This window comes from Echinococcus granulosus, assembly GCF_000524195.1.
Source record: "Echinococcus granulosus chromosome Unknown EG_S00053, whole genome shotgun sequence".
NCBI lineage: Eukaryota > Metazoa > Platyhelminthes > Cestoda > Cyclophyllidea > Taeniidae > Echinococcus > Echinococcus granulosus.
Genome location: NW_020170433.1, coordinates 448,292 through 474,824, shown reverse-complemented (window position 1 = coordinate 474,824; position 26,533 = coordinate 448,292). Strand labels below are relative to the sequence as shown.

Below are 26,533 nucleotides of genomic sequence, written 5' to 3'. Positions count from 1 at the left end.
CAAAAGTTTGGAATTTGAAAGCTCGCTATCAAAGGAGCGTAAAGGACGGAATATATCATAGCATCCTAATTTTCTATGGTTCAAGTCGTGTCTGTTATAATGAAGCAAAAATTGCCCGAGCTGACCTGCATACAATATGCACGACGCAATTGAAACGTGTTTCTTTAGGACGGTACACCTCTCGATGGTACCTTATATTCCTCCACAAATATTACCAACTATCCTCACCAAGTAAACACTCTTTAGCGTTAATTCTAATAAATGAAAATCATATGTGATTACTGCATTATCTCACACCCTTCCTGCTTCCATTTAGTAATTAGTTTTCACAAAACTTTCAGCTTAGGAAAATTTCTTATTTTCTACCAAGGATATATGAAAAAATTAGCTTGGAATATGTTTTAAGGCAGCAAAGAATGCATCTTGCCTACCAATGTTGACATCCGTTTTAGTGAGCCTTTATATTACTTCTTGATCACAGCAGTTCAACCGCAGTTACTGGGTTGCGCGCGGTGCAATTTACCACAATTTCTTTCATTTCTACGGACTACGTGAGTAAGTTATGTGTCTCAAAGTTGGATGAATATAAATTTCACTGATGCCATAATTTATTAAACCTCCGTATGATACTTATACAGCCAGAAAAAATCTTTTAAAGTTGCATATTTAGTCCCCCTCTTACTGATTTAAATTATTTCGAAGCACGTAGATTCTGCTTATTCTGTGAATTTGCGCTGAAGTATTACGTGATTAAAAAGTTGGAGGAGGTGATACACCTTTTGAGAAGTCACACATTTTTCATGAATGAGACACTTCAAAGCTCTTTAAATGATTCGCATAGCAACTTTGAAAACGGTAACTTGAAAAGCAAAGTTACAACAACAAAGTTCTTGAGAGCTGACGGACTGAAGAAAAATGAAAGGCAGAAATGAGAAGATTAGGATACGAATATGTAAACGAAAGCGTCAACGGTCGAAACAAGGGAAGATAGTTAAATACCAGTTTATATGGAGAATAAAAGGATGATGATTCGACGACATCCACTGCTAAAGGTAGCGTGATGCCACTTTACTGAATAGAAACAAAAAAATGCTGAGGTTTCCTTTGTATGTTTAGGTACGACCTGATAGCGCTTATCTCCGCCTTTGTGCTTGTGCCCACAGGTGTGAAAAGCGTTTTCTCCTCTTTCCACCCCAAACACAAACTGCGTGTGAACTTTGGACCAGTTGGGTAATAAAAATTGTGGAGAACAAACAACGCCACTCCGCGGCCACCCACAGGATCAAATGTGGGCGGGGATGGACGAGAACTAGGGGTAATTAACCCGGATTCGGCTTTTACTCGGCCATTTCAAAGGCTTCCAGGAGACCAATTTCGTCAGCATTAGCTAGTAAAACCAGCCCCATTCGGTCCGCTAAGTGGGGGCCCTGTGTCTGAAACTACGGTTTCATCCTCACTGACTTATGCCACCGATGTTCGCGCAAACTTTATGCCACAGGTGACTGAGCAGAAATGTGACATATTTCGTGTTTTCATTTTGACCTTCTCTGTCACTACGGTGTGGCATGAAGTAGTATGAGTCTGATGGATATTGACTGAAACGGAGAAATTTAAAGACGCATCATCAAAGCCTTCCTTCTCATTATTTTGATTTTTAGTCGTAATACCTTATTGCAGATAATATGTTTAAAAAACATGACCCTCACATCAAATAACCTTGATTAAGCCTAAAGGGTGTAGTTTGGACTTCTTTGCGTTAGTCATTTAAACAGAGCTTAGAAGATGCGGAAGCTTCTCGCAGCATTTTCAATACTGCATTTGGGACGGATGATGTATGTGGAAGCTAACCGTCCTGTCCAATTTAAACTTCTCTAACCAATTTAACGATGGTGATTATTCTCTCAAAGATAGACGCATTGCATCCAGATAATCCTCTGTTTTCAATACTAACGGCAACTACACGTCCATTCAAGATTAACTTCAAATGGATTCTGAGTTGCTTTTACGATGAGTGACATAGCGATTCGCCTATGAAAAAATCAACTTGGACGGTCATAGAAGTTGCCAAGCAGATGGGTCTCATCCATTAACAAATGACAGTAAAATCAAAAAACTATTAATTTATACCTTATCCACCTCAAGTCCATTTGGCATTTATCGCCCATCGCAATTTTTACGCAGAGGATCTCGTATTGAGAAATTAGTTTTGTCTCTGGTAAGCCCCACTTTGTGTAGGATTCACAGTAGATGGATTTGCTTAATATGAATTCCTTGACATTGGTCTAAAGTCACAGCTGCACATCCTTAAGTTGAAGAAGGAAAGATTCTTTGTAAGAAGCAGACAAGACCAGTTAATCCAACAAGTGATATCATGACCAAATTAAATGGATTTTGCCCTCACATTAGCCTTATAGTGCCACAATCCCCTCAACTCTACATTTACCTACGCGAATTCTCTTGGTTTTCAACCGCCCTGCTGCACACCTACTTTCACAAGCACTCGTCACGTTCACGGGTAAACTGTCAATCCGGTCTACTGGCGCATCATTCAAGTGTATTTGCATTAGGCTAAACAGCACATCCCAATAACTTCTTGAGAGGGAGAACGTCTTATCCACAAGTTATCATGGAAGTGGCAGCATTAGCATAAATTGGTCTACCATACTCATTTACGGGCATTCGGATTTGTCTGCGAATTCCCCAGGCACATTCTTTTGGCATTATCATGCAAAATTTCCATCACAGAATTTCTTTACGTAGTAACGTAGTAACCTTCTAAAACTTGTGAAGTGTCTGGTTGTGAAAAGTAAGCGATGCTTTTGCTTTTATCCTGCTTCGCCTTGTTTTTTAAGCTATTTCTTCAAATGTTTAATATATGCAATTATTTCTGACCATTAGTGGTTGACAGAGTACCAAGCTGCCAACTGCAAAACATTCCGGGATGAAAGTACTTGAAAAACCACAGAATGCCTTCCCATTTGATATAATATCATCACGCAGTTGGTTTACCTACCGCTACGTCAAACTTGCTTTTATTTGCATATGGCTTGGTTTTAAAACTGGAGAGTTGTTAACTGTAATCTACGTCTGCAAATGGCAAGGGTACGGTTCACTAGTTGGTAGGAGGGTGAGAAAAGAAGGGAAAATGACTTACGAAATTTAGGACCAGTCAATCACTCGGGTGAAATGCCCATTCTTATTCCTCCATGACAGCAAAGGATAGCAATGCATGACCTCATGCATACCGCCGCAAACTTTGCAAGAAATTTATAATTCGACTGAAATGGAAAAGAGGTACTTCCTCATCCTCATCCTCCGCATTTCCTCCAAGTGATGTTTACGACAAATTTTCCCTACGCTAGCAATCTTTTGTTAAATGGGGAATTTGATAGGTTAACAGGTTGGCACTCGTTTTGTTTAACAAAATATTTAATAAAATACTAAATGGGTGTCATTTTAGTGTCTGTAGTTTCTATAATATTTATTTTAATTCGTGCCATAATTGCGTTCATTCTTGGCAACTGACTTTTTTTAAGTACTACCTTCATGCATAATGGTAGATTTGGTTTCCTGAAAGGCAGTTTGGTGCACCGAGATGGGCAGAAAATCGTAGGGAGCAGCACAAGTGAGAGGACAGATAGTCAAACGTGAAAGTTTCCAGCAAGAGGACTAATTGCAGAACGACTGCACTGAAACTAGTCCACATGTGGCGAAAGCGGATAAAGCGGAGGATGATGATAACTTTTCCCTTAAAAGGCAGTTTTGTTTGCGTGATTGTGTGTATTTTGTTCGTTAAACCAGATGGTCAGATGGTGATTTACTAATCCCAAGGTAGTGGCGCCAGCTAAAAAATTTTTCCCTAATTTTTCTAGTGTTGACTTCGCACTGCTAGTTAGCCAATCTCACATCTTTATGCCCTATGAAACTTTTTAATCAACTCTGCAACACAATAGGCTTAACCAACAAGTTCTCAGACAACTAATAGACGAGGCAAATTACTCTTCCTGGAGCGCCTTCCCATGGTCACTGTAAAGTAGCTAGATTGGGATATTTCGAAGCCCCCCAATTATATCCTCTATCACTTTACCTATTCGTAGATGAATTTGGAAATTTGTCCTAAAAATCGAATTTTTTAAGCTTATTTTCGGAAAAAAATCTTAACAAGATTAAAAAGGGGAATTGGTAGGATTTTTGGCCCCCTTCTCTACACTCGAGTGCTTCTGTACGTCAAACGCCACTCGAATAGGCTCAAACAGGTAAACATTCCGCAAGAGTCCAAAGCACCCTGCCAGTGGAACTACATCCTGTAGTAAAGATTGCGAAGGACCACAAAGTAAAACAGACAGACCTATTAAAAATCTCCTTACAATACCAACATAGCGGAGAGTTCTCCCAATTCCCTTGTCCATATGATGATAGCCTTGATTTAGGTACTGTAGGGTCCTGCTCGAGACATTAGCACTGCAAAAATGTTACGAACTTCTACTTGTAAAAGCTGCAAATTATAGGACCACAATACAAATTTGGCGTTGTTTTTTTTTTGTTCATTTCTCCAAAACTACCCTTTCCTTAAGTTGACATCGGATTTGTTTCGAGAAGTTTACAATATGAAAGCCACATAATTCCGTGCTGTGGATCTTTTTTAATCGTTTGCATTCCCATCGAGAAATAGATTCATGCACAGGCATACAGAGGGACTGACTGTCAGTTCGCTGCATTCTACCCCATTTTCTTATTAGACTAATTTAACTATTAGTTGTACTTGTAATTTTGACTGTTTGAGTCACTTGGAAAACTTTTGAGCAAATATTATGTGACTTTAAGTCAATGTAGTTGAAATGTCTGATTTTAAAACAAAATCCTTGGCTCTCTGGCATTAACTCACGTATCGACTTTGTGATCTTGTCCAAATGGCTTGACTGTTTTAGAGTTTCTCTCATGAAAAGGTAAATATGCCTGCAACGGCTTCATAAAATCTCATTATGCACTCTTGCAATCTACTTTGATCATACTTGGTGACCTCGGCTAAGATAAGTGATCAAAGCTACTGACGCAAATTAGAGTTGATGAGGCGTAAGTGTCGCGTCTAAAGTTCGTCAGACTATTCCTGGCATGATAAAAAGCATCACTTTAACATGGAACTCTACCCTGATAGGAGAGTTGGCTTGAGATGAGGCTCCCTAGGTTTTCCACTGAGCCGTGCAATTGCTTCAGTATGCAAAATCAAGACAACACCAATTTTATGTAAACCTGCTATACATTTACATCCACCATATAAAGAAAATAATATCTGCCCTGCTAATACTTGTGCTTGTAGGAGTAAAAAGTCGTTAGCTATTCTGAATGCTTGATCAAGGCATTGCTTCTATTTAGCCCATCATTTATCACTTTACTTATCTACTGCTTAACGGAAGTTGGTGTTATACGTAATGCGAAATCGTCTTGGTTAATCAAAGACTACCCAAAGATAAATTGTAGCTATCTAAGTCTTTCCTGAAGATGAAGGAACTCAAAATACTAGGACAGAAATTACAGTGTCGATGAATAGAAGGGGTGAGGGGCCACTGGCATGGAGCAAAACCAAAGTGAATCGTTAAACAAATGATCAAATTATTATAGTCTGCGAGTATTTGCATTGCCTTATCACATAGGCGTGTTCTAAAGACGTTTTATGTTTGGCAAGTCACACCTCACTTCAAGACACAGGCAGCCTGTGTGCCTGTCAGATATGAAAACTTTGTAGTTCACAAAGAGTTGGTGTTATGTATGTAGAGTTTTTATTACCAAAAAAACCAATAGTGGAACCCGGTTTAATTGGGATTTGCCCAGGAATACCACATATTTCAAAGTTTTTACAGATAGATTATCAACTGTGATTGAGGAAATGAAAGATTTTCCATGTAATGCCTCACAAGTATATTGCAAGTTAAACAACCTAGTGTATTCTCCTAATACGAGGACCAGTTGATCGCTGTTTTCTAGAACTAAAAGTGTCACTAGCTTTGTTATTTTGATGAAGTGATGCAGGTAGAAGTTTTGAAGCTTATAACACCGATGTTTTATGCGCTTGTAAAGTGCACAAGATGATTCCACCTTCTTCTGTCTTCTATGTTGTTCCTGTTATATGATTTCATAACTACAAACTTAGATACAATTCCGTGCGGCCTGCTCCCACATACGGAAATATTCCACTTCAGTTTTCATCAAAGTGTACGGAACAATTTCTGTTAAAATGTCCACTTTTTATAAGATGATAATTTTCCGTTCCATAATGAAGACGTCAAAATGCATAAAAGAGGTGGGTTTCTCACCAAAGTCAGCTCTAAGCCTCCATTGGCTAACAAGAGTGGGACTAGTGAGTGCGGTCACATTCTTGTAAGTTTGGCCATGAATACGTGTAAGAGCATAACAAGGCGGAGCAGCTAAAGGCCTTCTTCTAGGCGGGAGACGAATTGAAGTTGGTGCATCGCAACATCTGAAAGTTCATTTCCCCAATTTTAAACAAAAATATAAGCTTACTTTTTAACCTACATTGTTTACAATTTATTGAGAAATGAACTTGTTGACTGGGACGCCATTTTTCTAATTTTTTTGACATAGTCCTTAACAACTCATTTATCGCACTCACAGATTCGCCTAAATAAGTTTGCTCCTTTTCTGTTGTAAAAGTAAATAGAAAAAGTGTAAGTCAACTTAGTCGGCGGTTGAAAGACAAGCAAGGACAATAAGTCACCCAGTAGTAGGCAACCCCTGGTCGGGCAACTTCACGGCCACTCGCAATAAATCAGCTCTACAATGTGGCAGTTTTTGCCTCCTGGGTAGGTTAAACGATGCATTGTCTCGTCACATCTGGTTTCTTCATCTCCAGGTGTGTTTTTTTTCCTCCTCCTCACCTATCAATATATTGCTTTTGAGTTTACCAGATACCTGTTGTGAGAGGACACGATCATCAGCACGCTTTCATTCTTCCATGTATTGAAGGTCTAATCTTTCAAAAATATGGTGGAATTAAAAAATTAATGGTGGGATCAAAGTTTGACTACAAAAATGAAATTTTTGCTACCTTTAGGGCACTTGTCATTCCGGACACCTTTGATCATGTTGGTTTGCTGTACTTAGGAGTGCGCAAGAGAAGATAGGAATTACCGGTGAGATGAAATAAAGAATTATGTATTTTATCAATGGCTAATGCACATACTTCAATAATTTATATTTGTAGAACTTCTGATGCCTTATATATTCCAAAAAAGTATTAACTTAAATGCAACCACTTTTAAGTTTTCAGTTCTCTACGAATTGTATCAAAGATATTTGCTGTCTTGAACTCTTATTTACTCCCAAAGAATATAAGTCATTGCAAAGCTCAAAATTTTTCTGACTTTGAACGTTCGATAAACTGAATAAATTTGCAAAAATTGGGATAATATGGAGAGTTACAAAGTATTTCAGAATGGCAGGGTTTAGTGCAAAACATCTGCATTGAAGCGAAGACAAGTGCTAACAAATCTGAAGATGAAGAAAAAGCTGAACGTCTTAACTTCACCAAAATGGGAAATCTTCTTAGTTTACCTCTAATTCTGACAATATCCAATTCGTTACTTTTGACGAAACGTCAAAACCAATTATTTAGAAAGCATAAATAAAAATATCATTTTCGGTAACTCAAAATGTGGGTTAGTGGTGCAACCTTTAAAATAAGAAGCCAAAACTCAAACTTTCAATTATCTTCCACTCAACATTAGCTGATCTTTAAAGGTAAATATCTGGATTTTTGTTTCTAATTTGGAGCATCAGCATGCCTACGTACTTTTCTACTCCAGAATCTCTTCCTAAAAGCTCCGTCAGTATGAGAACTTAACTTTGTTTTGGGGTCAAGGAGTTTTATTAGAGCAAAATCGTAGTGATTTATCAAGTACTTAAAGAATGCTTTAATTAAGAATGAACATCAGAGACTGCTTACAGTTAACAGACGGATCACCAGCTAAGTCGACTGGTCTGAAACTGCACTCGCTGCCCTTTTACTGTATTCTTTTTATATTTCTTTTAGGCCTTTTAAACGCATTTTAACAATGCATCCATAAATTTGAAAACATTCAAATAAAACTTGCTTTTTATCAATATTTGGACTTTTTCTAACAGTAAAGGTCATTAAAACTTATGTAGTTATGAAGAAAAAAATAAATTACGATTAGTAACTATAGCTACCATTTAAAGTTTGCACCTACTTTGGAGATTGAACTTGCGGAGTGACAAGCTCTCATAAAAGAGGTGCTAACGCTTTATTTACAGTTAGAGAAGCGTTTATTGAGTAAAATATAAAGATAGCAGTATCGGAAGCATAATTATTTTTGAAGAGTGTATCTTAGCGGATTTAAAAATAAACATGTATTTTGATGTACGCTTTGAAGACTGCATAAAGTTTTAATCTGATACAGAAAGACAAAGCTTAGTGCCTTAACTTTGCCAAAACAGGAAGTGGGAAAAATATGTTATATGCTCCCTCAGTGGGGTAAAGGCTCGATAACATTCAAAAGCTTTTCCACCGCCATATAATGTTTATTTGGTCAGTTAGAAATGAAATGTCTAAGCTACCTTACCTCCAAGTATCATAGGGCAAAATGTCAGTAGCGCCACCATTTGACAGATTTGTTTTAATGAGAAATGAAGAGTTTGATTGAATTTCCCAAAAAGCAAATAGATTGGAAGTCCGCAGATCACTCCTTTTGCCATGACTATCATTAAGTCCGGCTTGCTATCCTATTTAGACGTTTAGTTACTTAACATTGTGCCAATTGGAAATCTCACAGCCTGATGATTATTTATTTCTTTCCACCAAAACTAACTGCATTTGGTATTACCTTCCAAAGTATTAATCGTTCTATTTGAAATTAAGGGTTGAGCCCAGAAGGAACTTTTAAAAAGGCTTCAAGAGGTTTCATTGATTTACTCTAAGCATATTTTAATCGGACTAGTTTACTGCCCTTAAGAGAGGGAAGAAAGGAAATGCGGGAATAGAAGCTTGAAATCTTTGTCATTCCAGTCCCACTAACACAAGTGAATAAAACGCGATTTTTGCAAAAAGGCAGCTAGGGCAACCTATGGTTCTACGCTTTTAAATGCAAATATCCTTAAAACTGAAGATGTAGATGTTAAATAGTTATATTTCACAATTTGTTGATTAACTGCGTAATCATCACCTCCACCGAAAAGTCATCAGTCACATCTGCAATGTTCCATGAGCATAGCATAACCTAAAATGAACAAGATTGGTACTGTCTGCACCACTCAAAATGATAAATCACCAGAGCAATCTTAAGGAATTTACTGATTAAGTGAAGTCAACGAAAATCTCACAACAAGTGCAAACGAGCAAAAACAATACGATCACTAACCTTGTTGTGTACTATAAAAGACGGTTAGTTGCATAACAATTCCAACTCTTTTCAAATAACCATCTGCGTCGAACTGCCGAAATCAAATGTATCAAAAACAAAAAGATTTTTAGCACGACGAAAAAAGTTATGTAGGGCGCCTTTATGCGAATATAATGCGCACCTGATGTAAGCATTGTTTGCAAACCTTTTGATGGTTTTTTGAGACCTCAGTGACTCCAGTCCTCCAGTGTTGTCGGTGAGGGATTAAGTACAGATGCTTGAACTGCCTTTAGAGAATTTGCTTATTTTAGTTATCTCCTAGTAGCAGTGCTTATTTACAGGAGTTGCCGGAAGATAAAATCGTACGATCCCTGTTTACTATTAAAGGTGCATACTTTTTTGTAATAGCTACTAAATGAAGCAGAACACGGCCTTATTCCATGGCAATACGCATGCTAAATCATGGGCTTATTTACACCAATTTGAGAATAGATGCTTTTATGAGTTTTGTTTCACTTCCTAGCCCATTTTACGATAAAGACTTACTAAATTTTGGTCCAGCAACCATCAAACACCTTGAAATAGAAGTTGTTGGAGGTGGATTGGCAACCTGACCGGGTTTATGAGGTCAGCTTCAATTGAACAGATGCATATGCGATTTATCAATCATCTATCTGCCTGACCCCTCTTCTCTCACTCGGACACTGTTGGTGTGTGTGATAAAACCCGTCGACTGCCATTTTAGAAGCGGTGGCCTCATCCATAAGCATAAATATCCAAGCTGCAGCGTCGTGTCCTAATAAAAATTGATAATAAAATCCTTCTCGCCCCTGACGCACTTATGCCACAGTTCGCCTAACTGGCAAATAAACCGGACGAAGGCGTCCAAATGGAGTGGTGGCGGTGGTGGTGAAGCAAGTTCAGCCTAATAAGTTGCTACGTATACTAGGGAGAAGGAGATGCAGTGGAGTGCTCTTCATATTGCCAAAAGCCGTCAGTTTCAGCTTCCCCAACTCTAAATGGGGCTGAAGACTTCGCAAAGCAGCATATTCTTATTAATGCAGTTGAAGGGAATCAAAAAGAAAGTGGAAGGCAATAGTTCTTACATCTCCTATATCATATGGTCTATGAACTTTTTGACCGTGATGGTAGGATATTATCCTTCTGAGTTGGTTTTGAGTACTATTACTGCTGATTTTGCTATACCTTCACAAAAAAATAGAGAAGCTGACAATTTTAATTAACTCCATGAGTTTTGTGATGCAATTTAATTTGAAATAAATCCGCAAGATTAGAGACTACATTGGTGCCAGCAGAAATTATTGTTAGGTCTACTTATTTCTTCTGAATCCTATTCAGTAAGCATCAACGTTGGTAGAAGTGGTTAGAAGCACTGCTTGAGTCCAAATACTCGCCGGAAAAGGTTATGTTGTTTGTTGATTAACACAGTTGACAGATAAAATTATTGAGCTGAATGGATGGTTAATTAAAAAGCATAAACCGCCACCAATCCCTTTAAGAGAGGCAAGCCTACGCCTGATATCCTGACACTAGCATTAGTGTCACAGTTCAAAATACGTGGGTTGAGTCGAAAAACTCCATAATCCAAACTTTTTAGATTACTTTTAACTGTCTTTAAGTATTTGTTTCACCTTAAAAGATGTTATATTCGGACTTTACGAATATTATTATTCTTGTAAAACTGCCAACCCTAGCACTTGGGGCTCAGTTACTTTGGCCACATTGTAAACGTTATTTGTCTCTTAAACTCGCGGTTTTTGGTGAAGGGTCTCTTAGGGGCTCCGGACTATGCCAGTAGCCGCAAGCCCTATTTTGCATTGGCAATGTATGTTCTCCTAGAATATTGTCTCTTCATCTCCATAAAAGACTCTGGGCTCCACAATACCGAAAAAGTAGGGCTTGTGCATAGCTACCGGAATTATGTGATAATTGCGCAACTAAAGTCATCTAGTGACTAAGCCAACTGTGACAAATATACTAGTCACAATTATGTAGAAAGACATGAACTGCATTAACGGGAGGTTTCCTTTCACCATGTTCTTGTTTTCAGACAAAATATTCGTCGAGTTTTGGGATATAGTTTATGACGTGAACTACAACCTACACAGTTGCGATATGGTGCAGGCAAGGAGAGATTGACTTCCCCCACCCCTTCCCTCGTGCCCTTCCATATGAGGGAGGGATGGGGATGTTATGGTGACCCAAACAGCAACCATCATTCTGTTCACAAATTGATTAATCGCAAGACGAGAAGACGTGCTTGTGACATCGTTTTTCGAGCACCTGCAATTGGGACTTTTGACTACCGTGGAACCACAGGATTGGGAGCCCTGTGGCAGTAGCAGCAGCAGGTGGTATTAGCAAATGAAATTCTCCATAGTGAACGTATTCACGGACACATCGCAGTCTGCTAAATGTCCCTTCCATGTCCGCTGCAACAAACCACCTTGCTGACAGGATGTTTCAGCTCCACTATCCAATTTTAATGAACTGGAATCCCGGGGGCTTAATAAAAACTTACCTTCCTAGCGCATTTGACCCCAAGTTTCAATTAAAATGCTCATTTAGAGATATTGGGGTTCATTAATTAGCTTTTAGGAAAATTGTTTGACCTACTCGAAGTGTTGCTAACTGCGATATCTTAGTCGTCAATTTCCCCTGGGTGCTGTTGGTAGTTTCTGGTCCACTTTGTAGAAAACTGGCCGAATATGCTCATTACTGGTCAAAAGGAACATATATTTAACTGTCCGATCTTTTAACACAATTACAAACAGAGATTAGGTTTCCACCCTTGCATTTTGCAGACATTTATCCTTCAGTAATATAACTGAAAGTAGAATAATAGAGAAACTAAAATGGTTTGTCCAAACCGAAGCTAACCTCAGTCGATAAAATGATGTGCTCCAGTACAGCTTATTCATTCCGTAGAGCGATAGACACTTAAGTGTAGAATGACAAATTAGCCATAAACTCATTGTTACTTCCATAATAGTTGTTAATACATCCTAATTGTTAGCTGACTGGTTTGCTTATGGCAGAAACCAAGGATACAAATACTTTGTACTGTAATTTTGGCCCCATTGCTGAAGAAATGTGGACCTTGGTTGTTGTATACGTGAGGTCCGAATGAAAAACACAAGTTTTGGTTCCTTATTTTAATTTAAAATTCCATTTTATGACACTTTGGTACCCTCACTGCCAGAATCTCAGAGCAAAATGGACCACCACAATGTGGCACAAACGCATTTGAAAACATTTCACGTTTGCCATACGATTCGACGTGGACAAATGGATGAAGATTTTATAAAAGGCATGTTACATATGTGTGACGCCAGATAAGAAAACCAGAAAGTTAGAAACATGTTCAGCTTGTTAGTTTTCCTGCTGATTTAAAAGTAGTCACACATCGGAATAATGCACGGTAATTTTTTATTCACAAACGGGTAGATGCTCTTGGTCCGCTATCAAGCATGGAAAGTGCGCAGGTGAGAGGAGAAACTTGACTCCATTTGCAGCGAAGGAACCGCAAAAAGTCGCTATTTGGAGGAGCACATTAGGAGTGGAATTTCAAACTTGAGTTGAAATTTTTCTCACACACAACGAGGAGAGAGAGAGAGAGAAGAGGACACACCGACCCAGTTTGGTGGCCAATTAAAATGGCTCTGCAAAATCAGATTCATTTGAATACGCACATCAAGACGCTTAAAGAAGTTTGTTTAAAATAATGTTTCCTCTAAATTAAAGAAAATTAATTTTATTCTGCACAAAATTGTGACTTGATAATGTGTAGGCTAGTCATGATAATTAAGAACTCTTTATACTTTTTTGGCTGAGAAGTTTACGAGCAGGCGAAGCATTTCATCCGTCAAGCTGTTGTCATCAACACCGTAAGGCACACGAATAGAAAGCTTTGTTGATAGATTTGCCTTTTGGAAAAAGACGACGTGCACCACATCTAGACGGCTATACAACACACGTACAACCACAAACGGATTTGAAAGGGTTCTGGTCAAACTTGTTTGAAATTCACTTACTGCCCAGATGATTTTTTTAACAGCCTTGAAATCAAAACGGAATGCTCGGGTCTTTGCGTTAGTGCCTCAGCTAGAATGAATAAAACCAAATGGGGCTTTGAAGAAGATTTTATAAACTTCAGGGTCTTCCAAAAATCTTAAATGGCTAAATAATACTAACAAAATAATAAATCCTTTGGCTTGGGTGAAATAACTCTTTATTTGTAGTTCGTGGCATTGGGCTTTTAGCGGAGGTCGATTGGGCTCCGACCAGCAATGCATCTTCCAGAATTTCTTCCTACTGTATTGAAAAGCCAATGCTCTTGAGAGATTCGCAACCGAACACTCCTTGATGCGCTTTGCAGCTCTAAAGAGAGGAGTTATTTCAGTTCTAAAAGAGCATTATGATTTTTTAGAGCAGTTGTTGAGGCTAATCCTTCCAGCACTGGCGCAAAACATTCATAGTAAGCACTTCTGATGAAGGACCATCACGACGGTGCTTACTAATTTTTTTTTATTTCGTCATCACTACTTGGCAAAAATTTTAAAAATCCTTACAGTGAATTTCTTTTAATCAAAATGTTATACTGACAAGCTGGAATGGTTCAGCATCCAACCTTTATATGCCATTAAATAAAGTCTTTCGTGTGCGACAGATTTAGAGAGCATTATCAAAAAATTTCTTATAGTGATGCAAAAACAACGTCTAAAAGATCAATAGTTAAACCGAATAATTTGCCATCAAGTTATTTGTATTCCTCTTCTTTGTGACGAAATATTAATGATAAAATTGGTGCCGTAGGAAATCCTGTTAAAAATGGGGTAGTTAGCGTCATTCCCCTCGGAGTGATTAGACAAAATTGCTTGCTAATCCATTACTCTTTAATTGTTCCTGGTCTAAGATGTTTGAAGAAATGAATTAATCCTCTTAAAATGGACCTTATGCGTATTAGTGCTGCTACTGTTAATGTGGCATCGAGGTAAACAATTTGGTGGCATTACTGATTTTAGACATCTCAAAAGCAGCAATATATACACCTTTTAAAATTTTATTGCCACTCCAGTTAATGCACGAAACAAAATAACAATGATTTCCAGGCATTGAACATCTGATTTTTGTGTGGTTGAAAGAAAAGCAATCCTTTGTAGTTTTTTTCCTTCTGCCCTCCATTTTAGATCCCTGGATAGAAAGATAAGCTGGAGAAGACTATGTACTGTGGTAATGTGGGATTTTAGAAACGGCAAATGTTCTACGGAAAATCGGATTCCGTTTCCGTCTCGGGAATCGAATGCACCTCCTCAAACACTAGACTGGTCCAATCTGCGCACCTGATTCTATAAGGTATACCTAGATAAAGATGCACCGCAAAGCGCCATCATTGTTTCGATGATCCTCTTTGGGCACACTAGGTTCAGTGAATTTCTTTCAAGGTGTTTCTTCTTCGGCGGCATACCTTTATAAGGACGCATCTTGTGATGATGGACTGTGATTGGTTACACGCGCAGCCGTGTGTTGTGAACCGAGTGATTTGTTGTGACATGATCTCCACTACTCGAAATGCATTGCTGCTCGAATGTTGTGAATTTGCAATGTGCCCTGGGTAGCAGGGTGGAATGATGTATAGGGCTGCACTAAATCCCCTGCATGATAGACATTAGATTGTCTGTGTTTGTCGTCACACGGCTTTTGTCTAGTATACGACAGACATGGGTGCGCACACACTAGGTCGACTTTTCTCGGATCTCTTTTTCAGTCATATTTAAAAAAATTATATCAAGCAGATACTCTCACCACCCACAGGAGTACTACTATCGTCAGTGCTCAGAACGATTGGTGGGGCACCTAATTCGGATGTAGAACATTTGCTCGAGTTCTTTGAACGCTTCACCACGTACTTTTCCTGACTTGAATTTCTTTTCGATTCACTTTTTCGTAAGATTATGCAGCGGACTGGTGAAATGAGCACAGCCGTCGATAGAACACCTGTAGTAGCCTACTAAGCCTAGAAAACTACGGGATTCTGTTGCAGGGAACTACTTGGACCGTGTAGGAACTCGAGCGATTCATTGATGTGAGGTAGAGAAAAGGCAGTATTCTTTGTTAATCAGTTTAATTCTTCAAAATCAAGGCGCAGACAAAGGCATTCATCCCTTTTTGCCAAGGTAATAATTGAGGACCAGAGCAAATGAGGTTTTGTGGCCTCGTCCTTGAGCTTCTAGCCGACTCGAAGGTCGGCATTTTCTAGCAAGGAGGGTGGTACGCGTCTGGGTAGCTGGCAGATGGATCAAGCTAAGCCGATGTCTATTTTGTGCTTCCCATTGCTTTTCTTTTTAGTTTAAAACCTTGCCAAGAGCAAGTATTTAACCAGGAGCTTCTTAAATTCATTCCCCCAATACCGATGATGTGAAACGTAGTCTCAAGTATAAGCTTTACAGATACCGTCAACGCCAGTCTTTAGCGAAGTAAAGTCAACAATTTAATGCCTTGGTAGGAAGAGAGGGTAGCTTCAAGAGAATTTAGAATGATTCTAGTTCTCCGCAGAAAATCGCCCCCCAAGGTTAATATCGTAAGCTAAATTTGATCAAAAAGGGATGATACTGACAGGCTTTTCTTGCCTATGATAACGTGCAACAATGCTTTACAGTCTTAGCCATCATTTTTGGTAAAGGAACGGGAAAGCCCTAAGGATTACTACTGCACTGGCTAGGTCAGAGCCAAAGAGGAATGGCATGACTGCCCTTCTAATTTGCCTTGGGCTTGCAAATATGAATTTGAGTCATTTGGAAGCAGTCGTGATCAAGAAGGAGGCTCTTCTAAAGTTAGAGTGTTGAGTGATGAATAGACCCTTATTCAAGCTCTCGTAAGCTCATCGAATATTTCTTATTGTCTTTCCCCACCTTACAGTTACGATGGAAGACTCTAACTGTCTGGCCAACGCCTATTCTTCCTACGAGTTAAAGAATTCGGTATCCAGGCTAATGCATGTTTTCACTGAGGCCAAAATAAGGCTTTGGAGGATACAAATAGGGTCTGTTTTATGAGAAATAGGACATTATCTCTGCCTTTGTGATGGACAGCGCCTTCCTATTTACAAGGTTGACCCAAACTTGACCGCTTGCTACATGAAGGGCCTATTCAAATAAATATTTATCACAGTGATATCTTCCTAACTAGCTAAAAGGAAGTAACGAATGTTTGAAATTCTACGAAGTTGTTTATTTGAGAGCTTTGCTACTGCTCTACTTCAAGTTGCCACCAGTTAAATAGAATTTTACACTAAAATCTAATCTACGTTGCGCTTTCTAGCTATAGCTAATTCATACCAAAATGAAGTTCCACACTTAACGATTCTGCATGACCAAGTAGAAATGCATTTTATTTCAGAAATGACCGTACATTTTAAATAATTCTTAATAATTTCTCCATTTAGCGTACTTGTGAGTTTCAAGTCACGCTATTGCGCATGCGCCCCTTCAAATAGTAGTTGTGGCATTTACAATTGGGAAAACTCAAAAAAACTATTGAAATACGTTCTTTTCGTTAAATTACACTTTCTACTCACCTACTTCTTTCAGTCAAATCCCGAATAATAGGACTATTGGTGCGTCAGGTGGATCAAAGGAGTTCACCAATTCTAGATGTCCTGATCGGGAGGTGTTTTTGACCCTGTACTATAGAGGAAGCATTGGAACATAAACCAGGAGATCCCATATGCTTACATTTTTCCATGTATTACTTTCTGCTATCAAGAAGGACGATCTCTAGACTGGTTTAAAAGATTTGTGTTGGCTATTACAAGTAGTAGTGCAACATACCTGCTATTTACTACTTCGCGCAGTACCTCTAAAGTGGAATACCTTTCATTATGTTGCAGTAAAATTCAGCCTATTAGTTTGAGCCGAAAGCTTCTCCTGAGTGCGGTCAAATGGATGATCAACGGCTCCTTATCTTTGGCCGCTGGGTGAATTCGTTTTACCACGCTTCGTCTTTGCTAGACTTGCGCAATACCGTGAAGGTAGCCTTCGGCATAGCCTACCTCAAGTTCCAACGCTATGTGCACCACGATCTCGCCACGCGCAAATGCCTTGTTGGGGAGGGCAATGTCGTCAAGATTGGAGACTTTGGTCTCGCTTGCATGATTTTACGTGAGTTTCTGTGCTCTTGCTGCATAATACATTCCTCCGCTTCTCCCTCTGTGAGATCTTAGTTTGTCACGTCTCTGATGACGGAAATGTTAGAATCGCTAGGGTCTCCAGGCCTCTTCTTCCAGCTTCTCATTCGAGCTCATCAATTTGCAATAGCGCAGAGGGTCATCTTGTTTCATCCACAACCATCTTGACACACCTTCCACTCACCACTGTATTGAGTAGCGCAGCAGGATTAGACCTTTTAACACAAATATCCGAACCTAAATGTTACGATTTGGCTTTAATTTATTGCATAGATTCTTGGAAGAAATTCATATTGTTGCGTAGTTTAAGGCACAACTTTTAGAAGATATACACTCTAAGCCATGATTGCACAAATAAACTAATGAATAGGATTTAAGACGGTTTTTCTTTGAATGTTTCGATGCCCATGTTAACTCTTTTGGCCAAAACTGAAAATAATTTCTTGCTTTACAAACTACGGATCTCGAATGTATTTCCTATTCGAACAGGGATTTTAAAAGGAGCTGGTTGACTTTGCGAGAATTTCATTGCCAGTCACCGGATCATGTCAAGAGCAAACACGAGGAAGTTAAAACAAATTCTGACGTAGTTTTGTCTCACTTAATGCAACTTTGCCGCAAAAATTTTTGCAATTTTATCCTCATGCTGTAATTCCTCTTAATGGGAAGCGCCCTTGCACTATGTTAAGACGTTCTTTCTAAGGCTTCTCTTGAGATGATTTGCGATCTTTGATTTCACTTAATGAACCATATCAAACGACTTGATTATTTTAAATAATCTCCATACGAAATTAGTTAGAAGTTATATCAACCTCCATCATCACAAGTGGGATTGTCGTTGCACCTTTTAGGAGTTACTTTTAAATTACCTCCGAGAAGATACAGCTCCTGCTTCTTTGAATAGTTTATAACTGTCCTGAGGCAACGTTGCTATTTGACTAACGTGCTTTAATCATAAGTAGCATTCCATGAGCCTCTTCACTCCCTTGCAAATCGGTTCCAAACTCATTGACGTGGCACTCTGCTCTGTCGGTCGCTCAGTGCTTCTGCATGTTCCAGTAAATGGGCTTTTAGACCCTCATCTCTTATAACGCTCTCAAAGCTGATTTTGGCATTAAAATTTCAATGAAAATTTCGAACCCTACCCATGAACATTATATAGCGTCTAGTTTCACCATGGGTATCTACTGATTCATTTGACAAATTAATTTCAAAACAGATGCCACAGGCACAAGTTCTGACACATTCACAATAATTTATAATTAGATATTCGCCATATTTGTCGACGCACCATCTTCTGAAGTGCTTTGCTCAGTTATTGGGTTGGTGGGCTTATGTGACGTCCAATGGACTTCCCATACCTCGTTAAGTGTTTCTTTACCAGACCTCGTGCTGACATGAGCGCTCATGCAAAGGCATGCTGTCCTCTTCACCACTTCGTTTCGGTGCGTTACGAGCAAATGTCATTTTCAGTCTCGAGGATATCTCTTTTGCTTGACATGGCTTAAGAAAACAGCAAGCTTTCGGATGAATAACAGGGAAACCTTTAGTCCTGTTCTTAAAAACTCCTTCCCACTGCTAACATTTGGTATATGCTTACCTTCATAGTACCTCCTGTTTTACTTCTCGTTCTGTCAGAGCCAAATCTGCTAACAGATTTAACTGAACAACTAAATGTGGTATCCTACCTCATTTAAACCTAGTGGTACTCCTCTAGTAAAATACTTTACAACGTTGGTTTATTTCGCAGGTTTGCGAGGTTTATTTTAATTGAAGTAAATCTAGCAGCTTTTTAATGGATTCACAGATTTCATAATTTGATTTTGAAAATTACGTGGTCACTTTTATCTCGAAATCTCTATAATTCATTAAGATTATTGAATGATTTTTCCATTATAATCAACATGGTTTGAACTATATTCGTAGTCCTGAAACCACTTTAAGACTTGACGTTTAATGCAATAGAAGGATATTTGTCCATAGAAGTAAACAAGAAAAGTAATTTTTCTGGAATTATTATACCTACAACGCAGAGAACTCCTTTGACGACTAAAGGCACTTGCAAATGATCGGTTTCAACCAAGTTTAAATGGGAAATCTTGCCAGCCCAACAGTGGGTCACAGATATCTTCCACGGTAAAATGCGTTCTCTTTAACAGGACGGGAGGAAATATGAAATAGGAGAGCATCAAACTTAGGGACTGGAGCCACAACTATCCTATCCCGAAAGTGTTCCATGGAGCAGATGAAAACAGCTGGGAGCAGGAGCGCGAGAGGGAGAGAGAAAACGCATCAAATTTCAAAGATAGCGCGGGCGCTATCATGAAGGGCAGTCATATACTGCTTGTGTGTGTAGGTGGGTGTATGTGGGTTTTTTTGGGTCTGGGAAATAATCGAGGCAATAAAGAGCCCCATTTGTGGGCTTCAGGTGGTGTTCCTAGACAGACTGTTCGCCTGGAAAAAAAAGTTTCCTGAGCGATTAGAGGTTAAACCAAAGTAGATTTCAATAAATGAAGGACGTTTCAGTCGGAATGAACCAAAATTGGCAATCTGAAAGATCCATGCTACGGATCATTCTGATGAAGAGCAAGTAGCTCCTTTTAAAAGCAATCCTTCATGAATGTCATTAGCATCTGTCACGTTTGTCACTGTCCTTGTTAATACAGGATGCGGACATTATTTTGCTTCAAACTAGACTTCCCTCAATTTAAACAAAACTGAAACCTCCCTTTTGCTTGATTTTCCACTCAGGCTTCATCAGCATCATCAGCGAATTAACTTTGGACGAGACCAACTTATTGGCAGGTAAAATATTTACATAGTCCGAAGAGATCACTATTAGGATAATCTCTTTAAAGCTACCCATTAGCGTAGAATGCAATGGTGTCATAAGATGGTCTTGTGTAATTATAAGCCCAAAGTTCAGTAATATGAAGTAGAAAATTTCATTCCATTCTGCATTTGGCTAATTCGTTAAGCAAATTTAAGCACCTCGAGTCTTTCCTGAATACGAGAGAAGGCCAAATACTAGAGTAGAATACGTATTGCTGACGTGCAGAAGGGGTGGGAGGTGGGCAATTGCATGGCCCGGAGGACCTGCAGCCCTCCGCAAGTACAAAGGCGAAGTCTTGAGTGCCCATGAAGAGAAAAAAGAAGTGAACAAGTTACCAAAGCATTACATAAATAATGGAACCTTTACTGCAGTTTTGTTTTCTAAGACAGAGAACAAATACTAGCTAAATCAACCCGGGAAATTAATGGAACAAATTGTGTTTACAGAGCCACAAATACCGCCTTTTTTTTATTGGTTATGGAAATAATCCAACTTTAAATTTCTTCTTCCTTAGAGGCTTTAAGAAGAGAAAGGAACATAATTAGCAACAAAGATGATAATTAGCTGATTTTGAATTAGGATTTTTCTTAATCCTCTACAGAGAGCAATGCCGAACCGAAGAAACCCGAGGTCAGAGGAATTTCACGATCTCGGCCGTCTTAAATGCGATTTGCATGCGGCGCGTGCCATACCAGATGGAGAAATTAAGGGTGGTCAAAGCACGATGCTAAGTTGTTTTATTTAGTAAAAGAGTAAATAAGTTGAGATTAAGTGCTAAAATGTAAATTTTAAAACAAATTTGATCATCATTTCACAGAAAGAACGAGAATATTTCTTCTATGCCATTAAAAATTTATGTACAGCATTAGCAAAGTTTTACCATACCTATCATCATGAAATTTGCGAGGCAGTACCAAAAACTGTTCTGAATCACAATATTTCAGAACCATTAAAGCCGATTATCCTTAAACAGGTGCCAACACTTTCAAAAAGTTGTTAACTTGAACCAGTGATTCTCTAGTTCACACAAAGGACAAACCCAAAGTGGAAATAAATGCATTATTCATATTCATCTGGGTTTACTACTTTCATGCGGCGTTGATAGATATCTCTGTGAAGTAACCATGCTGCTTAAATTCGTAAGTACAGACATCTTCACTGTGATGAGTGGGATAGACGATATCTGAGGACCACGGTCTGAGAGCAAACCGGTGGAAGTCCGGGTGATACCCTCCGCCTTTCCAGCCCTAAATGTCAGCCTACTAATGTCTACAAGTAACAATGTTTGCAACACAAGACGTCAGAATCCAAGGATGGCGGCTACGTAGAAATTAATTAAACAGGGAAACGCCAAGCACTCATTAGTCAAACACTTATGCTCTTCTTCATTAAAAGCGCTCCTCCCGTGTTCTGCTATCTACAAATCTACAGCCTATCCCCCCAAATCCAAACTCAATCTGGTCACAACTGTGTCCTCTAGCCTCAGAGGGAATACGCGCCAATCTGCATTTATTCAGCGAATATTCCTACTAATTAACAAAAAACCCAGGACCTCGAAAACTGAAACAGAAATAGCGACTACCATGACTCTGGGGCAGCGAGTCGAAAAGTATGGCAAGACTGCTCAGGATTTTGCCTAACATCCCCCTTGTGGAGCGTTTTTTAATTGTACGCAATGAAAATTTCCAAAGGTACTATTGACTTACACCACGGCCATTGGATGGTTCATTTACACTCCATAGACAGGCTCGTTGCATCCTACATTCGGGCCCTTGTCCAAATAGTGCTAATTAGGGATTAACTGTGACAACTGGTCAGAAGTGACGGCCACTAGAGGAACATACACCTACAGAACCCCCATGTGCCATTAAGCGATAGGGGTTTGTAGAAGTATGGAGAAGTACTGAACGACCTAATGATGAACAATCAAGTACAGTAGAATCAATCTTGGTCAGCATTTATGGTCCTGAACGGATTTAAATTCGCTGGATAATAGCAGACGTCCTAGTGTAAACTGGATTTCATAGTTGCCTCCATTTAGAAACATCGAGCGCATAATTTGAAAGCCACCAACCTCAGATGTGAATCAAAAGACAGTTACATGAAAAAAAGGGGACACTTAAGATGTACTGATTGCATATTTTTACAAAACTAGCGAATATAGCTGAAGACAGATCAAGAAACATAAGTGTAAGTAGCTTTTAAGCCAACCGACATGCGAACCACTCTCCCGATATCAAAGCAACCTATGATAGGTGAATTGGTAAGCTCTATTAACTAGACAGCTGATTAAACCAGGAAACGCAATCTACAACTTTTAAATACACTCAGCGGCCACTCGTGACCAACTTGTCACCGAGGAAAATTTTTCTGTTACTGAAGCCCTCGTCAGCGAAGTGATGTTCCAATTTTGGCGAGTTGGGGAAGTCAGGCTGGCCCTAGACAGAGAGAAAGTGTAAACGTAAAGAACCTTACTGGGTAGACAGCCGGACGTCTAAGTCTCTCGATACGAAATCCCTTGAAACCCGTTTCCCAGGTCTGTATGAAAAGGCAATCAAGGGAAACGTAATGCATACCCTCGGTGAATACTTTACTTGATACCAAAAGGTACAAACGGCAAGATAGGGAATGAGTGCCAACGGCAGAGCTTTCCGTAGAACGGGGGTGTATTTTTGACCCTATAACAATGACCTCAAGCATTGTTCCCGTACCAGAACCGGTCTGAAGATACCGGCCAAGCCATCAAAGAATTTACAGTAAGCCCGCCTGAAAATATTCTTGCGTGTAAATTCAGGTACATCCACCGGTTCACGTGGGGAAAGTTTTTGATCAGCAAGCCATTGTTTACGGGAAGCCCTTTCGGAATCAGTCATTGGTTTAATCAGACGTTCGCGTTCGGTCGGCATCGGTTCGATGTTGAAAGGGTAAAACTTCCCCCCTCTTCTCATGCGTAATTCTTTCATGTACTCTTCTTTATACAGCTGCTTTTGCATTTCAATAATAGCATCATCCAATTTAGTAAACGACATTCTCCAAAGCCAAGGACACTACAGCTGGCAATTCAAAAAACGCGGGCTGCGTCGGGTAAATATCTAGCCTAAATAATAATTACCAAACCAAATACAGGTTACGAGCAAAGTTTTATGCAGCTAGAAATCTTTAATAACATAAACGACAAAATAATATCACTTTTGCAACTCACGTACCAACGATTTTGTTGTACCCTGATTTATTTTAAAAAGAAAACAAACTGAGCCTCCCGTTTTGTAATACTACTATTTACTTGTGCTTTTAATCAAAAGTAAATATATTAACAACACCCTTATCTTAGGGGCCATGGTTGCATAAGGAGTTCAGCATTTCCTCTCCCTTTGTCTCTAGCCCACTTGATTGTATGGGATGCATAGTAGAGAGCAGCTTACGTTTGAGTAGTTTGCGGAAGGTATGCAGGCTATTAAAGCTAATAGGCGATAAGAGTTCGTTCCCTCTTTTAGGATCAGTGACAACCTCTCAGCCACAGGCTGGGAAAACTGTCCCTGCATGGCCTAGATGTTTAATGCAAACATGCATTAAATTTTTTGCTACATGATTAAATTTAGACTTAACTATAATTTTAACTTGTGAATAGGGCCAAGAATGCCAATACACTAAGTTGCCTTTGGGATCTAAGATTTTTATCAGGTGCGCTTCACACAGCAAAACATTGAAGTGACATTAGTTCAAAGTTAGCTCTTTATTGGGAATCAATTTTCTCTACACAGACCCTGATTTTTTGAATAGATGAAATAAGTCCGCTGTTAATTATGACTTCACGAAGGTAGATCCTTTTTTAAAGAATGTTTTAGTGCTAATTTATGCACTTTGAACGAGCGCGACCCGTGAAAATTGTTATTGGCGATAAAGTGAAATCAGTAATTTAAAGAAAATTTGGTTCAGTTCACAATATCAAATGTTCTCTGCCCAAAGAGTACAACGCTTAAAATGATCGGCTATTAAAATGCCTAAAACCCAATTTTATGCCTATCAAAATTGGTGATTTAGTAAATTAAGAATCAAAATTGATAACCTTGGTGTCCGTACGTGAGACAATCCAATTGGGGGAACAGAGAGAAAGCTCGAGATCCGAGAAGTTCTAGAATACTCCAGGGCTAGGCACTAAAAAATACTTCTAGAGGATTAAATTGGGGGTGTTCTCTGGGATTGTAGACATCCCCATCAGCTTACGCCTTATGTCATTAGTATGGAGAGCATTATTCAATCAAAATTTGGAAAATTACCCACATATTTTAATCCATCTAAACAAAACTAACCGAATATTGAAGGTGTGTCCAACGAACACATCTGAAGAGTACCTACAGTGTACGGTTCTGCACTCCTGTCAAAGGCTATTTAAAGTTGTGAAATTCTTATGTTAGTATGAGGCTGGTCGCTTTTCCTTTTCCATTTAAATAACTCAATTTGTCTTAAGAAATTCACTTTCTTCCTCCACTTGCCTTTTAAAAGTAGAGCACATGTTTGGGAATGAAACTTTGGGTAGGGAATGGCAAGTCGCATCTTACGAATGACAAATAAGACTCAAGAAATGTCCTGTTTGCAAGAGCTTAAACTAATTTGCTAGAATTCATGTTATTTTGGGTCCTGAAGACGCCCAGATCAAAAACCTCAACTTTTTATTTCTATTTAGAGTAAAATTAGACTTAAAACACTACTGGGCCAGTTTAATCAAAATACTGTTTGTCTGTAAGTCCAAATTAATCAAAATCTATTCCTTAAGACATTGTGCAGTGTCCCGAGACTTCTCTGAGGTGGTAATAACCCATTTCAGTCCGGGGAAGACTTATTATTAGTGTGTAGGAACGCCTGGGAGGCTAAGGACAGCTTTCAGAACGTAAAGAGCCGGCGTAGGTAAATGCACTGCTAAGTATGATGTCGAGTAGCCACAAATGCGGAGCCTTCGTTGAATTCTTTGGTAAAAACAAATTGTGGCACTATTTTAGCCACCCTCTTAATAAGGCCATTTGAAAAGTGAAAGGGACAAAATACAGTGACCTTTGTTGATTCAAATAACCGCGTGCCAGCACCTAAGCCAAGAAGCTTCGCACAGCCTATTTACCACTTGATACAGTAAAAAGCCCAACGGATTGTAATGTGAAATTTTCCCAAATGGATGGGACAGTAAATCCGTCTTATGAATATATCCTTGAAGGCTCCTTCAGATCAAGCACAAACATTTCACTAGAATGAATGCTATCCGTAATGTGAATTTTTAATTGAAAGGCTGATGAAAATAGAGGCGCGGAAAATGGGATTTGGCGTTCTGGAGTGCTTGTCAGTGCCATCAGCTTTAAATTAAATTGCTTTTCTGCATTACAGTTTGCCTAATTTTCATTGACTGCCAAAAATAAATAAATCGAGTTATGGGTTTGAAAACTGTAATAGTTTCTCCAGACTATTATGTACCTTAGTTAATGAAATTGCTGTAAAAGAAAAGCGAAATATTCGACAAATATCGCCGCACAGCACCATATGTCTTCACTAAAGCAGTGCGGCATATGAATGCGGAGAGGTGACTGTTGCTTGCGAGAGAGGTGCTAGGATGCTAAAAACCGGGATCCGGAGTGATCCGGTTAATTTGATCCGTTAGGTAGGTGCTGCGGGAGGGAATGAGGCCCTAGTGTACCGAGAAAACCAAAGAAAGAGGATGATTACATGTAAAAGTGCCCTCAAAACCGTGACGAAGAGTTAAACAAAATAATCAAGGTAGTACGTAATGCTTTAGCCTTGATTTCGCTAAAAGTGCCTTAAACTTTGGCAGGATAAGTCAGTATTTCAGCTTGCCTAAATAAATACACTGTAGCAGACCTCCAACCCTTACGGAATTATCATGACCCATCAAGTTGCGGGAAATTGTAGCAAGGCCTTAAAAACTAGATTTAGCACCCATACTGAAGCATTACACAGATTCTTAAGGCTAGGTCTCGGTACTATACCCAAGATTTGATTTACTGGCTTTCTGCGTTCAATATACACATAATCAGGACTAGGATACGGTATCGTAGGTTCATCTTTTAAGCGGATTCTTTGCAAAAAAAAACTACATGCTGCTGTTTGCAAAAACAA

At 39.1% G+C, this 26,533-nt stretch overlaps 3 protein-coding genes across 3 annotated transcripts; 2 read left to right on the top strand and 1 right to left on the bottom strand. All coding sequences in view use genetic code 11, as the record gives it.

Annotated features, from left to right (window-relative positions):
* Positions 1 to 2,941: 2,941 nt before the first annotated feature.
* Positions 2,942 to 7,643, top strand: EGR_06238 (hypothetical protein; the record flags this gene model as incomplete). The annotated part of the gene is made up of 9 exons (XM_024495487.1): positions 2,942 to 3,076; positions 4,834 to 4,946; positions 5,773 to 5,925; positions 6,149 to 6,210; positions 6,251 to 6,375; positions 6,924 to 7,104; positions 7,165 to 7,249; positions 7,286 to 7,386; positions 7,432 to 7,643. 9 exons carry the CDS (start codon positions 2,942 to 2,944, stop codon positions 7,641 to 7,643), a joined length of 1,167 nt encoding a protein of 388 aa, XP_024350118.1.
* A 9,691-nt stretch (positions 7,644 to 17,334) lies between these two features.
* EGR_06237 (Tyrosine-protein kinase Src42A) lies at positions 17,335 to 19,277 on the top strand (the record flags this gene model as incomplete). Its single annotated transcript, XM_024495486.1, has 2 exons — positions 17,335 to 17,554; positions 19,219 to 19,277. The coding sequence occupies 2 exons, from the start codon at positions 17,335 to 17,337 to the stop codon at positions 19,275 to 19,277; spliced, it is 279 nt and encodes a 92-aa protein (XP_024350117.1).
* Positions 19,278 to 22,740: 3,463 nt separating this feature from the next.
* On the bottom strand, positions 22,741 to 23,442 carry EGR_06236 (hypothetical protein; the record flags this gene model as incomplete). Its single annotated transcript, XM_024495485.1, has 4 exons — positions 22,741 to 22,851; positions 22,889 to 22,951; positions 22,990 to 23,091; positions 23,125 to 23,442. The coding sequence occupies 4 exons, from the start codon at positions 23,440 to 23,442 to the stop codon at positions 22,741 to 22,743; spliced, it is 594 nt and encodes a 197-aa protein (XP_024350116.1).
* Between the last annotated feature and the right edge of the window lie 3,091 nt (positions 23,443 to 26,533).